Below are 16,347 nucleotides of genomic sequence, written 5' to 3'. Positions count from 1 at the left end.
TGATGCAGCTCCAGCCTCCTGCACTGAAGGGGAGAGCCAGATGGGGATGAAAGAGGGCAAGGGGTGTGAATGTGCACCCTGACCCAGAGCCACTGGGACAGCAGGAAGCTGAGGCCCAGAGCTGTGCTTGCCCAACCTACAGGGTATGTATGTGACTCTGTGTGTCTGTGCACGTCTCTTTTGTGTGTATGTTTGTGGTTTTGCACATAGTGTGTAGCGAGGTTTGGTGACAAAATCACTGCTGAAAAAGGCAGAGGCCTCCACAATTCCCAGGGACCTGACACAGAGACAAAAGGAAAAAGAGAAGGAGGGACAAAGAGGCAGGACTGAGAGGGGAGGGGATAGAGAGGTGTCCTGGGCACAGACCCCGCCCATAAGCCTGAGAAGTGCTCCTGCCCCGGGAAGAGGCTCAGCACAGAAGGAGGAAGGACAGCACCGCTGACAGCTGTGCTCGGAAAGATTCTGGATCCCAGACTCATCTCCACAGAGGAGAACACACAGGCGGAGCAGGCCATGGGGCCCCTCTCAGCCTCTCCCTGCACACTGCACATCACCTGGAAGGAGCTTCTACTTACAGGTGAGGAGAGAACTTCCTGGGAGAGGACAGGAGGAGGAAGCAGAATGATTGGATGGGGTCTCCTGGAGAGGAAGGGGTTCTAAAAAATAAAATAATCCAGCACTTTGGGAGGCTGAGGTGGATGGATCATGAAGTCAGGAGTTCAAGAGCAGTCTGGTCAACACAGTGAAGCCCCATCTCTACTAAAAACGGGAAAAGTTAACCAGGTGTGGTGGTGAGCTCCTGTAATCCTAGCTACTCAGGAGGCTGAGGCAGGAGAATTGCATGAATCTGGGAGGCAGAGGTTGCAGTGAGCCGAGATCGCGCCACTGCATGCCAGCCTGGGAGATAGTATGAGACTCCATCTCAAAAAGAAAAAATAAAATAAATAAAGAAAGAAAAGAAGACTCTGTTGGAGCCTGGATTGGGGAAAATATACCAGAGAGGGACAGGGTTGCAACAGAAAAATCACATTGAACTGGAATTGGTAATAGGTAGGAAAATCTCAAGTGTTCTGTTCTCCTGGTTAATCATCACTGGCCACCATATTTTGAAAAATCATCATAATAATAGCTATTATCGGATGACACTTCAAATGAAAATATAAGCAGGACATGAAACACTGTCCTCAGCAAAAAACCTCAATAATTGGGGAAAGAAAAAAAATAGGCCTGGCTGGGAGGTTCCTGGGAACCCTCACATTTGCAGGAGTCTGCAGCCTGTCCCAGGCACTGGGGTGCAACCAAGATCACAAACGTCTCTGTCCTCACGGAACTCATGCTCTCATGGGCAGGAAGACAGACATGCAAAGAGATCTGGAATGTGAGATCAGGTGTTGACAAGAGCTCCGGAGGGAGCAGAGCATGGAAAGGTCAGAAAGGGAAGACCCAGGGTCTCTGAAGGAGGTGTCAGGAAAGAAGTCTAAGGACGCCCTGATGTGAGCAGGACCTGTGGGTGTTGTGGAGGGAGCCATACAGGGGAAGAGGATTTGTAAGAGGAAAATGCCGAGGTCAGAAGTGTTGAATGAATGGGGGTCGTGCCTCTGACCTTGACCCAGTAGGAAAGTAGGACAAAAACACAACACACACACATACACACAAAGAGGGGTGTGTGTGTTTGTGTGTGTGTGTCTACAAGGCTCATGATTGAAGAGATCTTCTCAGGACCTAGGGCCTCATCTTTTTACCCCCAATACATAGGTCTCAATATTGACTGATGCTCTCTCCACCTCCTAGCATCACTTTTAATCTTCTGGAACCCGCCCACCACTGCCCAAGTCATGATTGAAGCCCAGCCAACCAAAGTTTCTGAGGGGAAGGATGTTCTGCTACTTGTCTACAATTTGCCCCAGAATCTTACTGGCTACAGCTGGTACAAAGGGCAAATAATGGACCTCCAGCATTACATTGCAGCATATACAATAGACACTGAAATGATTGTATTTGGGCCTGCATACAGTGGACGAGAAACAGTATATTCCAATGCATCCCTGCTGATCCAGAATGTCACCAAGAATGACACAGGATCCTACACCATTCAAATAACAAAGCAAGGTGATGAGACTAAAGGAGTAACTGGACATTTCACCTTATACCGTGAGTGATTCCACATGATCCCTGGGTGTTGGGGGTTGGGAGTCACTTTTACTTTGCACACACAGAATGGTCAGGCCTGGACTGTGCCTGTGTCCCTCTCTGCATTATATCCCATGTTGCGGTTTTGGCATTTAGTGCAGGACACACACAGAGGAGACAAACCACAACAGATAAGAATTCCTTTCCTGCCTCCAGACACTTGCTGCACAGGAAGGACAGTCTGATGGTGGGTAGGGGGTGTTCAGCAGGAGGAGATCAGTCTCAGCCAAGCACCTCATGCCCTCTTCATAAACTTGACCCTGAGAAACACCCTGGAGAACTGAGTAGGGCTTTGCCTAAGAGGCCCCTTGAGATACTTTCAGAAAAGCTCAGCCCTAGAAACCTCAACCCCAGACCGCTGTCCCTAAATCCTTACTCCAGATAAAGTGGAGGAGCCTGTGCCAGGGCTGGGTTGTGGCAGGGCTTACTGGGACCAAGGATTCGCCAGCTGTCTGAGGACTGTGTCTCCTGGATCTGCTCACCAGCCAGGGCTCAGCCCTCAGAGCCTCATCTGGGCAAGGACAGAGCTTTCTTCACCTGACACTCAGAGTGGAGAGGACAGAAAGACAAGCTTTGTAGGCCATCAGTCAACTGCCTTGTGAGGCTTAGGACACTCCATAGGAAGTCTAATGTCCCCAGAAGCAGAAACAGAAGACAGAAAATGTACTTGGCAGCAACTTATCCACAGGGATCTGACCTAAAGGTGCGCCCTCATGGAAGTGAAAGTGAATAATAATAAATGCTTTTTGTGTGAACACCTCCACTGTGCCAAGCATTAGGTCAGGTGACTGTGAAGAATTTACAATTTATTCACAGATAGCATGAAAAGCCACAGTCCATTCGCCATTTAGCTTATTTGACTGAGAGAAAACTGAGGCACAGGAAGGCACAGTCACTGAACCAGAGTCACACAAACACAAAAGGCAGATCAGGGTCACATAAGGTCTGTCTGCAGCCACAGGCCCATCCTCTCCTCCACCAGAAGTGAGGGATTACTGGGTTCCAAGGACCCCATAGTCATTTATTGGCTCAAATCCTCTCTTCTTCGACATCCAAACCTCAGAGGAGGGAGAGCAAATGGTCAGCTGATTAGTCTGCACTCCAGAACTAAATCACCTGCCTCAACTGTCAGAGTCAGTGCAGAAAATGTCCAGGCCTCCCCCTCAGATCTTAACCCCTATCACTGAACCTGAAATCCTATGTTTCCCAAAGTGTCTATGTCACTGGCATAACAGGATAAAGGACAGGACCTTGTGTTCTTTCCCCACTCACACCCTGCACTAGCATAGGCCCAGTGAGAGACACACACTCAGGTGCTCTCACATAACAAATGAAGGAATTGAATGAAGAAATGAATGATCCATAACCTCTTTAGAGACTGGATCTCAGATGCAGAATCCTAGGAGGTCTAGGTCACACCTTTCCCTTGTCCTTCAGAGGCTGACACCCATCTTTCATCCCCCCACTACCTCTTGCCCCTAAAGACACCCCACCTCATGTAAGTCGAAACCCTTTGGCCACTGGAGGGTTCTCAGGGCTCCCTGGTCCTGGACTGTGGAAATGGGAGCACCTGGTCCTTGGGGTCTCTGAAGTCACTGTAGCCCCCAGTGTTCACTGCCATGCTGTCTCTGCCTCTCTCTGCTTCTCTGTGTCCCTCATCTTCCTCCCACTTCATTCTAACTGGCAAGGCCTGCCCTGCACAGCTTCTTCCTCCACCCCTAGGCCTTCCCCAGACACTCCCTCTAACTAGGCTGACTTGTATTCCCTTCCTGCTAACACTGTGGAATGATCCACCTCCCAGGTAATAGGAAAGGTATAGAAATGACCTGGAGTTTCCACTCCTGCCAGGCTTCATCTCGAGCCAATGTCCACAAGTCACTAAGAGAATGAGCTTCCACTGTATCCCCATCCAGCGCTCTTTCCTGTTGTGAGGCTGATCTGTGCACAAGACCGTGGGACAGGGATAGGCAGCTCCTCCGTCCATTCTTATAATTCCCAGACAAGTTTTTCTGGCCTCCTGCAGAAACAAAACCAATTAATCCAGATAGTGATTTGCAGTCAAGAAAGATTTTAATGACTCCAAGTCTGCCAAATAGGAGGACGGAGGTATATTATTACTCAAATAAGCCTCCATAGTGGATCAGGGGTTAGAGATTTTTTTTTTTTTAATTTTAAAATCTTTTTTTTTAATGTACTTTAAGTTCTAGGGTACATGTGCACAACGTGCAGGTTTGTTAAATATGTGTATATTTGCCATGTTAGTGTGCTGCACCCATCAATTCGTGATTTACATCAGGTATAACTATCATTGCAACCCAACCCCCAACCCGTCACCATAATAGGCCCACGTGTGTGATGTTCCCCTTCCCGCGTCCAAGAGATCTTATTGTTCAGTTCCCACCTATGAGTGAGAATACATGGTGTTTGGTTTTCTGTTCTTGTGATAGTTTGCTGAGAATGATGGTTTCCAGCTGCATCCATGTCCCTACAAAGGACACAAACTCATCCTTTTTTATGGCTACATAGTATTCCATGGTGTATATATGCCAAATTTTCTTAATCCAGTCTGTCACTGATGGACATTTGGGTTGATTCCAAGTCTTTGCTATTGTGAATAGTGCTGCAATAAGCACACGTGTGCATGTGTCTTTATAGTAGCATGATTTATAATCCTTTCGGTATATACCTAGTAATGGGATGACTGAGTCATACGGTACTTCTAGTTCTAGATCCTTGAGGAATCACCATATTGTTTTCCACAATGGTTGAACTAGTTTACAATCCCACCAACAGTGTAAAAATGTTCTTATTTCTCCACATCCTCTCCAGCACCTGTTGTTTCCTGACCTTTAAATGATTGCCATTCTAACTGGTGTGAGATGGTATCTCATTGTGGTTTTGATTTGCATTTCTCTGATGGCCAGTGATGATGAGCATTTTTTCATGTGTCTGTTGGCTGTATGAATGTCTTCTTTTGAGAAGTGTCTCTTCATATCCTTTGCCCACTTTTTGATGGGGTTGTTTGTTTTTCTCTTGTAAATTTGTTTGAGTTCTTTGTAGGTTCTGGATATTAGGTCTTTGTCAGATGAGTAGATTGCGAAATATTTTTCCCATTCTGTAGGTTACCTGTTCCCTCTGATCATAGTTTCTCTTGCTGTGCAGAAACTCTTTAGTTTAATTAGATCCTATTTGTCAATTTTGACTTTTGTTGCCGTTGCTTTTGGTGTTTTAGACATGAAGTCCTTGCCCATGCCTATGTCCTGAATAGCATTACCTAGGTTTTCTTCTAGGGTTTTTATGATATTAGGCCTAACTTTTAAGTCTCTAATCCATCTTGAATTAATTTTTGTATAAGGAGTAAGGAAAGGATCCAGTTTCAGCTTTCTTCTTATGGCTAGCCAATTTTCCCAGTACCATTTATTAAATAGGGAATCCTTTCCCCATTTCTTGTTTTTGTCAGGTTTGTCAAAGTTCAGATGGCTGTAGATGTGTGGTAGTATTTCTGAGGGATCTGTTCTGTTCCATTGGTCTATATCTCTGTTTTGGTATCAGTACCATGATGTTTTGGTTACTGTAGCCTTGTAGTATAGTTTGAAGTCAGGTAGCGTGATGCCTCCAGCTTTGTTCTTTTGACTTAGGATTGTCTTGGCAATGCAGGCTCTTTTTTGGATCCATATGAACTTTAAAGTAGTTTTTTCCAATTTTGTGAAGAAACTCATTGGTAGCTGGATGGGGATGGCATTGAATCTATAAATGACCTTGGGCAGTATGGCCATTTTCACAATGTTGATTCTTCCTATCCATGAGCATGGTATGTTCTTCCATTTGTTGGTGTCCTCTTTTATTTCACTGAGCAGTGGCTTGTAGTCCGCCTTAAAGAGGTCCTTTATATCCCTTGTAAGTTGGATTCCTAGGTATTTTATTCTCTTTGAAGCAATTGTGAATGGAAGTTCATTCATGATTTGGCTCTCTGTTTGTCTGTTACTGGTGTATAAGAATGCTTGTGATTTTTGCACATTAATTTTGTGTCCAGAGACTTTGCTGAAGTTGCTTATCAGCTTAAGGAGATTTTCGGCAGAGATGATGGGGTTTTCTAAATATACAATCATGTGATCTGCAAACAGGGACAATTTGACTTCTTCCTTTCCTAACTGAATACCCTTGATTTCTTTATCTTGCCTGATTGCCCTAGCCACAACTTCCAACATTATGTTGAATAGGAGTGGTGAGAGAGGACATCCCTGTCTTGTGCCAGGGAATGGAAAAAAAACTGGAATGTTTCCAGTTTTTGCCCATTCAGTATGATATTGGCTGTGGGGTTGTCACAAATAGCTCTTGTTATTTTGAGATACGTTCCATCAGTACAGAATTTATTGAGAGTTTTTAGCATGAAGAACTTTTGAATTTTGTATAAGACCTTATCTGCATCTATCGAAATAATCATGTGGTTATTTTCTTTGGTTCTGTTTATATGCAGGATTACGTTTATTGATTTGTGTAGGTTGAACCAGCCTTGCATTCCAGGATGAAGCCCACTTGATCATGGTGGATAAGATTTTTGATGTGCTGCTGGATCCAGTTTGCCAGTATTGTATTGAGGATTTTTGCATTGATGTTCATCAGGGATATTGGTCTAAAATTTTCTTTTTTTGTTGCTGTGTCTCTGCCAGACTTTGGTATCAGGATGATACTGGCCTCATAAAATGAGTCAGGGAAGATTCCCTCTTTCTATTGATTGGAATAGTTTCAGAAGGAAAGGTACCAGCTGTGAACATTAGACAGAGATTTTCAAGGATAGTTTCAGAGGCACAGGACTAAAAGATCGGTACTGCTGATTGTTTGGGGATGGAATCATGCAGGCAGAGGGAAGTGATCTGTTTTTGCTTCAATTCGCCTCTAGGTGGGGACCACGTGACTGGCTGAGCCATTAGTTAAGGGTAAAGGTGATGTCAGCGGGTTGCCAGAATGCAAAGAACGAGAAACATCTCAAAAGACCAATCTCAGGTTCTGTAATAGTGATGTTATCATAGGAGCAATTAGTTACGAATTTTGTAAACTCTGGGCAAATGACATTTGAGTAGTAAGGGATTATAGAAACTGTGCCTACATTTTAGCAGAATTCACTGCCCTCCTATAATCTTACTCTCATGGTCTTTCACCAGTTTTACAAAGACAATCCCTGAGCAAAATAAGGGTATTAGTGTTATGGAGGAAGTAGTATCATTGTTTCTTCAAAGTTCAACCATAAACTAAATTCCTCCCATGGTTAGCCTGGCCTATGTCTAGGAATGAGTGAGGACAAGCAGCCTGAGACTAGATGCCAGATGGAGTCAGCCATGCTAGTTTGCTGTCACTGTTGTAATCTTTGCACTGACTCACCAGGGTGTCATAGGCTGGGCAGGCTTGTAGTCGCCAAAGCCCATGGGCTGATTTCACCTGTTTCACTCGTGACTCCATCCTCAACCTACTATGGAACTCGCATTCTCCAGTCACTTTCTAGAGACTTCTGGTTTCCTGTCAGGCATATAAGAAGCTTGTAATTTGTCACTTGGTTAACAGTAAGTAAACAGTTGAACAAACTCAAAGTCAACAACTCGTTAAAATCCCTCAGAGACGGCCAGGCACAGTGGCTCACGTCTGTAATCCCAACACTTTGGGAGGCCGAGGCGGGCGGGTCACGAGTTCAGGAGATCGAGACCTTCCTGGCGAACACGGTGAAACCCCATCTCTACTAAAAATACAAACAAATGAGCCGGGCGTGCTGACGGGTGCCTGTAGTCCCAGCTACACGCGAGGCGGAGGCAGGAGAATAGCATGAACCCGGGAATCAGAGCTTGCCGTGAGCCAAGATGGTGCCACTGCACTCCAGCCTGGGCAAAAGAGTGAGACTCCATCTCAGAAAAAAAAATGCTGTTAGAGAAATGAAGAATGCTTTTGATGCTTACTGGTAGAATGCACACAGCTGAGGAAAGAATCCCTAGCTTGAGGATGTGTCAATAGAAACTTCCAAAAATGAAACAGGAAAGTTCAAAAAGAGTAGGGGAAAAAATGGAGCAATATATTCCACTTCATATTTATCATTTTGTATTGACAATAGCAATTTTTAAATTTTGTAGTTATGGGGCAACTACCAAGGCTGTAACATTCACATAATGGGAATACTGTTGGGTTCCGGGACCTGTTGGAGGTGGCCAGGGGGTGCTATCTGATGGTTTTCCTACCTGGGCCACATTCGATTCTTTCCCCATGATGATGCCATTTTCATAAGTTGGGATTCTTCGTGTGGGGGACGTATGACCCAATGGCATCTCACTTAGACTCTTCCTAATTCGCACAAACTTAAACTCTAGTTGTATTTCCTGAGGTTGAGAGAAAATGAAGACAGCACTTCACATACCTGTTTTGGGCTCCTCCCCATTTTTCCTAACCTTGCACAGAAATTAGAAACAGGGAGTTCTTTCTATATTTACTAACATAACACACATCACTTCTTTTAATTCAGCATCATTCCTCCCTTTACGTAATTGACACACTGACCAGTTCTGTCCTTTTAACGGGACTCTTTCTACTTAAGGACTTGCTAATTTCAAATCACCTGTGGCATCTTTCTTTGAGCATAATGTGATTCTGCTGAATTCACCCCACACCTAAACCTTAATTGGGTATCAAGAGAAATACTATACCAGCAATTGATCTTAGATATTTGGACCATCAGTAAAAATTTCCACTGATGACAACATTTTAATGTTTCCTTCAAATTTTGTTTTGTTTTGTTTTGTTTTGTTTTGTTACTAGAGTCACACCATAACATGAGGTCTAAACGCCTGACAACTTTTTATGGGAAAATTACAATATTACAAATTGAGCATCCCAAATTCAGAAATCCAAAATCTGAAATGCACCAAAATCCAACACTTCTGACCACTGATGTGGTGCTAAAAAGAAGTGCTAACTGGAGCATTTTGGATTTAAAATTTTTCAGATGTGGGATGCTAACCCAGTACATCTACTGCAAATATTCCAAAATAAAAAAAGTTAGAACTCCAAAACACCTGGTTTTAAGCTTTCTGCATAAGGAACACTTTATCTGTATGAACTATAGGTATGAAGATCTGCAGGAGGTCTCTAGAACCTCCTCAACCTGCATAACTGAAAGCTCACACCCACGGAACAATGCCCTATTCCCCTCACCCCAGCTCCTGGAAACTACTATTTTACTCTCTGATTTACTCTGGAATCCACTGAGATGAGGTACATAGAGTAGTCAAACTCACAGAATCAGAGAGTAGAATGTCTAATGAGAGAAAGTATCTGCAAGACTTCTTCCCAAATATTGGTCTAATAGCCACCAAACACAAGTGGTCCATGAGGGCCAGACTTCCATCATCAGTTCACGCTTGCCCTTTCCACCAGTCAGTTCTGCATTTGCAAACATCCCCATGTATTTTTAGAAAGATCCACATGGTCCTCACCTGCCCTCTACAGGGGGAAGGGAACATCATGGACAAAGGACAGGGAACATGATATTGGTGCAAATCTATCAGCTCTTGCCTGTCCCCTTCACTCTTTGTAGGTCATTCCTTGGACTCTGCTCTATCTTTAGAGGCCACTGGCTCAAGTCAGTCACTGTGAGACAGCTGTTAAAACTGCCCCACCTTGTAGCTCCACTGCCTGATGACTGAATTGACCTACAGGCTTGACTCTGGTCTCCCCTGTGTTATTTTTGCTGAAGTACCATTCTCAGGTCAGTTTTCCCACTACCCAAAGGGTTTAAGGACAATGGGAAGTTCCATCATCCATCTCTAGGATGCCCTTGGAAAGGGAAGCTGCAGAGAAAACATACCTTGAGAGCAAAGTAAGACTGAAACTAAGAAGATTCTACACTGCATGCTCCAAGTGAGGATCACAGGGTGGGCCAGGCAGGCAGTGGGAGAGGGAGGGACTCAGAGAGGCACCAGGGGCTCTGACTGCTGGACCCATGTATTTCCATTACGCAATGCTGCTGCTCAATTCACACTGGAGAAAGTCTGTGCTTCTCCCACATACAGAAGGCAGCCTCACAATCTCTGAGCCCTCAGATTGCTATGCATCTGTCTTGTAACACACACACCTGCCTTGGATTTTTAAGGACTTGGGTGGGCTGAAGTGGGAAATGCCATCTCTGATTGAAAAATGTCTTTAGAGGAATCAAAGGTGCCACACAGGGCAATCTTCTCTCTGTTATCTGCACAGTGGAGACTCCCAAGCCCTACATCTCCAGCAGCAACTTAAACCCCAGGGAGGGCACGGAGACTGTGATCTTATCCTGTGATCCTGACACTCAGGATGTAAGCTACCTGTGGTGGATAAATGGTCAGAGCCTCCCTATCAGTCGCAAGTTGCAGCTGTCCGAAAACAACAGGACCCTCAGTCTATTTGGTGTCACAAAGGATACTGCAGGACCCTATGAATGTGAAATGAAGAACCCAGGGAGTTCCAGCCACAGTGACCCAGTCACCTTGAATCTCCTCTGTAAGTATCTTCTGTTCCTCTGTGAACCAGGCTGCCATCCCAAATACACATGGCCAGAGGCCAGGCCTCTCAGTCACTCTCAGGTGCAACTACAGATACCCTTATCCCTGGACATCAAAGCTGGCCACGAGTACTAACAGTAGGCTTAGGCTTGATCAACAATGAGAGAGTAGAGGCTACTACTGTCATGGTAGACTCAGGGACCACAGCTTATGATGGGAGAAGTAGGTGAATGTCTCAGGCTCCAGATCAGTGAACACAGCAGGGATTTGGCTGGGACTTCAGTGTTGTGACTTAGCTCACAGGGTCACTGTGGCCCTTCCATAGACCAGGATTTTCCCTTCCCTCTGACAACATCAGGTACGACTTTATTTTCTTTGCTCCAGAAGGTCTGGACACCCCCACCATTTCTTCTTCATACCCCTATTAACATCCAGGGGAAGTCCCCAAGCTCTCCTGCCTCACAGACGCTCACCCACTGGCAGAGCATTCTTGGCTGATTGATGGGAAATTCCAGCAATCAGCACAAGTGTTCTTTATCCTCCAAATCACTAAAACATATAGAGGGGTCTATGTCTGTTTCATGCATAACTCAGTCACTGGTGGAACAAATCTCATAATCAAGAGGATCATAGTCCCTGGAAAGTGGATCCCTGGAGCATTGGCAATATGTTTTCCAGTGAAGTCTATCTGGGTATCAGAGAAGAGCCACCTGCCCTCTGCAAAAGGAGGGGGAAAATAAAAACTCAGGGAATATGTTTCTGCTCGAAAAGCACCAGCTTTTGCCTGTGGCCTTCACTCTTTCTAGATCATTCTTTAGACTATACAGTAACAATGAACAATATGAAAGGAAATTCAGTAAAGAATTTCCATTGTCATTAACGTCAAAGGGAATAAAATATTTTGGAATAATTTTAACCAAAAAGGTCTAAGATTTATACCGTGAAAACTACAAAAATTTACTGAATGAAATTAAAGACGACATCAATATGTGGGAAGACATTTCATTTTCAAGGATTGTAAAAATCAATATTGTTAGGATGACAATACTACCCAAAGTGAGCTGTAGATTCAACTCAACCCCTACCAGAATTACAGTAACTTTTTTTTTTGCAGAATTACAAAAATCTGTCCTAAATCTGACCTGACAGGCTCTTATTGATGACTGCCACAACAGAGACACTGAGAAAAAGATGCAAACATGGAAAGGTGGAAAGTGTTGACGACATAGAAAATAGCAATCATTATTTCTCAGATCCCAAAGCCTTCAAAAACATACAAGTGCAGCATGGCCAGTATGGAATTGACCAAAAACTAATCACCAAGCTGTAAACGTGGTGAGAAAAAAAAAGGGCAAGAATGTATTTAGCCTATCACCACCCACTTTTGCTGACTAATATGATGCTGAAAAGAAATGCTCACTGGAGCATTTTAGATTTTGAATCTTTCAGATTTGGGATGCTAAACCAGTAAGTATGTGACAAATATTTCGAATCAAAAAATGTCAGAAATCCAAAACACTTTTGTCCTAAGTCTTATGCATAAGAAATACTCAATCTGTAGGAACTATAGGCATCAAGCTGTACAGCAGATCTCTAGAACCTCCTGATCTGGCATAACTGAAACTGCACACACATGAACTACTTCTGATTCTCCCCACTCCCAGCTCCCGGCTACCAGCAGTCTCTTCTCAGATTCACTCTGGAATCCACTTACATGATGTCCCTAGAGTAGTCAAACCCATGGAATCGGAGTGTAGAGTGTCCAATGAAAGAAAATATTTGCAAAATTTCTCCCCAAATTTGTCTCATATCCATCAAACGTGTATGGTCGATGAGGACCAGATTTCCAGCAGTTCATTCCCACCCTTTCCACCAGTCCATTCTGCATTTGCAAATGTCCACATGTATTTCTGGAAAGATCCATTTATTCCTCACCTACCCTCTGCAGAAGGAGAGGAAACTTAAAGAACCCAGAGCAGAGAACATGGTTCTGCTCCAAAGTCACCAGCTCTTGTCTGCCCCCTTCACTCTTTCTAGATCATTCCTTGCACTCTGCTCTATCTTTGGAGGCCACTGGCTCAAGTAAGTCAAGTAAGTCACCTGCAGAAAACTACCCCACTTTGTGCCTCCACGGCCTGATGACTGAACTGACCTCCAGGCTTGACTCTGGTCTCCCCTGTCTTATTTCTGCTGAAACATCCAGTCCCAGGCCAGCCTGCTCAGTATCTTCAGGGTTTCAGGACAATGGGAAGTCCCATTATTACTCATCTCTAGAATGTCCTTGGAAATGGAAGCTGCAGATAAATTATATCTAGGGGGGCAAAGTAGGATGGAATTTGGAAGGGGCTCAGCAGTTGCACATTCCAGGTAAGGAACCCAAGGTGAACCAGCAAGTCAGTTGAAAAAAGAGGGACTGGGAGGGGTACGAGGGGCTGTGACTCCCACTGACATGTCTGTCCATGACCCAACACTGCTGCTCAATTCACACTTGAGAAAGTCTGTGCTTCCCTAAGACAGAGCAGGCGGCCTCACAGTCTTTGAGCCCTTAGATCATCATACATCTGTCTTGTGACACACACACCAGCTATTGGTTTTCAAGGACTCGGGTGGGCTGAGGGGAGGGAGATCCCAACTCTGATTGAAGGATGCCTGTGGAGGAATCAAAGGTACCATACAGGACAATCTTCTCTCTGTTATCCACACTGTCCCAAGCTAAAGCAACCCGGTGAAAACAGGATCCTCATTCTAGACAATGGCACAAGAAATGACACAGGCCCCTACGAATGTGAAATATGGGGCCAAGTTGGTAGCACCCCCAGTGACCCAGTCACCCTGGATGTCCTTTGTATCTTTGGTTCCTGTGTGGACCAGGCCACCCACTACAATCCAAACGAACACAGGTCAGGCATCTCAGTCTCTCTCAGGTCCAAGTACAGACACTTTTTTTTCTGGACACCAGGGCTGGCCATGACTCCCTGCCCTGGGAAATTCTGGGTATGCATAGCCTTAAACAAAAATATAAGGGGAGGAGATGCTCTTGTCATGGGAGACTTGGAGTCTATAGCCTGTGATGGGAGAAACAGGAGAATACCTCAGGCTTTGGCCCAGTGAACACAGGAGCGGTTTGGCTGGGCCTTGAGGGTGTGTCTTGGCTCAGAGGGATAGTGTGTCTGTTTAAGAGACCAGGAACATCCCCTTCCTTCAGATGACATCACCTGTGACTTTATTCTCTTTACTCCAGATGGTCCACACATCCCCAGCATTTTCTCTCCATTCCCCTATTACCGTTCAGGAGAAAACCTCTACTTGTACTGCTTCGCGGACTCTAACCCACCGGCAGAGTATTCTTGGACGATTAATGGGAAGTTTCTGAAATCAGGACAAGACCTTTTTATCCGTGAAATTACTACAAAGCATAGCGGAATCTATGGTTGCTCCGCTCGTAACTCAGCCACTGGCAGCTCAAGTTCCACATCCAAGACGATCAAAGTCTCTGGTAAGTGGATCCCTGCATCACTGGCAATAGGGTTTTAGGTGGAGTCTATCTGCCTTTCAGAGAAGACCCAGGAAAACATTTTAATTCCCAGCCTGTGTCCCATTGGCAGAAGCAAATCCTAAATTCTCCTCCTGAACCCTCCCAGTTTGTCTCCACGGACTCTCTTCTCCTTGTTTTTCTGTTTTCTCATGGCTGACTTTGCGTCCAGCCTGAGAAAGGTAGGGAGGGGGCTTTGTCAGTCCTGAGCCCTATGTGGTGGAAGAGGCTTCACAGAGGGACAAGAAGGAGAGTCCTCAAGGTCAAGTTGCTTCTCGCTGTCACCAACACATCCCTTTCTGCCACGTCTTTTTTTCTTTTCTCTACTGCATGAGCTACAAGGAGCATCCGAGGCTTTGAAACAAGCTCACATTTTTCCTCCAAATGAGAGTAGGAAAGCCCTTGGATGAGAGGAGAAGCTCAGACCGCTCCCTAATCTGCTCCGGACTTCTCCAGTGACTGGCCCTGCCTGACTCCACCTGGTGTGGGACCAGCATGTGTGGAGAAAGAGCCCTGGTGGCCTGTCCTGAATTCGGCTAAATCGAACTGCCAGTTGATGTGAAGGCTAGGCTGCAGGGAAATTAAAAGAGAGGGAGCCTCGGGGCAGACTCTTGAGCTGTGTCCTGGCTATGAAATCACCAGCTGTATGAGGCTGTGGGCACAGCACGTGGGACACAGCACAGAGGACAGTGAGTGATGCACACTTGAATAAATAGGGAGATTCACCTCTGGGGCTCTGCATGGCAGGAAAGGGGCTATGCCAAAAAGTGTGTATTTATAGAGTGTAAGACTACCAGGACACTTTATATATATCCAATATAAGGCTTATCATTAACTATTTCTAAGTGTGCCATTTAGTGTTGTGTAACCATCACACTATCCATTTCCAGAACTTTTTCCTTTTATCATATTAAACCTCTGTACCCAATAAACAGTAACTCTCACTTCTTCTCCCCCTAACCCTTAGTACATACCATTCTACTTTCTGTCTCTATGTAACTGGCTGTTCTATCGTTTATAAATGGAATTATAGAATAATTATCCTTTCATGTCTGGCTTATTTCAGTTAGCATAATATCTTCAAGGTTTATCCACTTTGCACGATGTATTGGAATTTTATTCCTTGTTAAGGTTGAATAACATTTCGATGTATAGATATACCTCATTTCCCTACCCACTTATCTTTCAATGGACTTTTCCCTTGTTTCCATTTTTGGCTATTGTGTGTAATGCTTCTCTGAACATTAATGTGCAAATATTTGTTCACATTTCTTTCAATTCTATAGGGAGTATGTCCAGAAGTGGAATTGCTGGATCGAATGGTAATTTGTTGTTTAAATTTTTGAGAAACAGCCACACCACTTTTTACAGTGGCTATAACATTTCCCATTCCCATCAGCAATGCACTAGAGCTCCAATTTTTCCATCTATTTGAAAACACTTGTTTTGTGTTGCTGTCACTGTTGTTGTTTATCAAAGCCATCCTAATGTCTGTGAGGTGGTGTCACATTGTGGTTTTAATTTGCATATCTCTAAGTATTCGTGATGCTGAGGAGCTTTGCATAGGCTTATTGGATATTTGTATATCTCCCTTGGAGAAAACTCTATTTTAATTCTTGGTTCATTTTGTAATTGTGTTTTTGGATGTTTGCTGTTGTTAACTTGTAGTTTTTTGTGTATTCTGGAAATTAGATTCTTATCACACTTACAATTTGCAAATATTTTTCTCGTTTCATGGGTTGCCTTCTGACTTTCTTGATAATGTTCTTCGATATGTAAAAGGTTTTGATTTTTATGAAGTCCAATTTATCCATTTTATTTGTTGCCTATGCTTTTGTTGTTACAACCAAGAAATCATTGTGAAATGCAATATCATGAAGTTTTTATCCTATGTTTTCTTCTAAGAGTTGTATAGATTTTGCTCTTACATTTAGATCTTTGATCTATTGTGGGTTAATTTTGTATATGATGTTAGGTAAAGGTTCCACTCATTCTTGCCCTGGGATATCCAGCTTTTCCAATATCATTTGGTGAGAACACTATCCTTTCCCCATTGAACGATCTTGGCACACTCGATGAAAATCATTTGGCCATATATGCAAGTATTTCTTT

The 16,347-nt window shown here is 44.2% G+C and overlaps 1 protein-coding gene across 4 annotated transcripts in view; it reads left to right on the top strand.

Moving 5' to 3' along the window:
* The first annotated feature begins 381 nt into the window (after nt 1-381).
* LOC135968345 (pregnancy-specific beta-1-glycoprotein 11-like) overlaps nt 382-16,347 on the top strand; it is a 21,881-nt gene continuing 5,915 nt past the window's right edge. For 2 of the 4 annotated variants that reach the window (XR_010583008.1, XM_065534460.1), the window contains exons 1-4: nt 382-577; nt 1,792-2,151; nt 10,423-10,701; nt 13,945-14,199. Coding sequence is in view for 2 of the 4 variants with exons in the window: in XM_065534460.1 (XP_065390532.1) it covers nt 514-577; nt 1,792-2,151; nt 10,423-10,701; nt 13,945-14,199 (958 nt within the window). In the remaining 2 variants the exon portion in view is untranslated. Of the gene's footprint in view, nt 578-1,791; nt 2,152-10,422; nt 10,702-11,817; nt 12,253-13,944; nt 14,200-16,347 lie in introns of those variants that run through there. The other 2 variants (XM_074023772.1, XR_012427641.1) reach the window with 2 other exon arrangements.

Source organism: Macaca fascicularis, chromosome 19 (genome assembly GCF_037993035.2).
Source record: "Macaca fascicularis isolate 582-1 chromosome 19, T2T-MFA8v1.1".
Lineage (NCBI taxonomy): Eukaryota > Metazoa > Chordata > Mammalia > Primates > Cercopithecidae > Macaca > Macaca fascicularis.
This window is presented reverse-complemented; position numbering and strand designations above follow the sequence as displayed.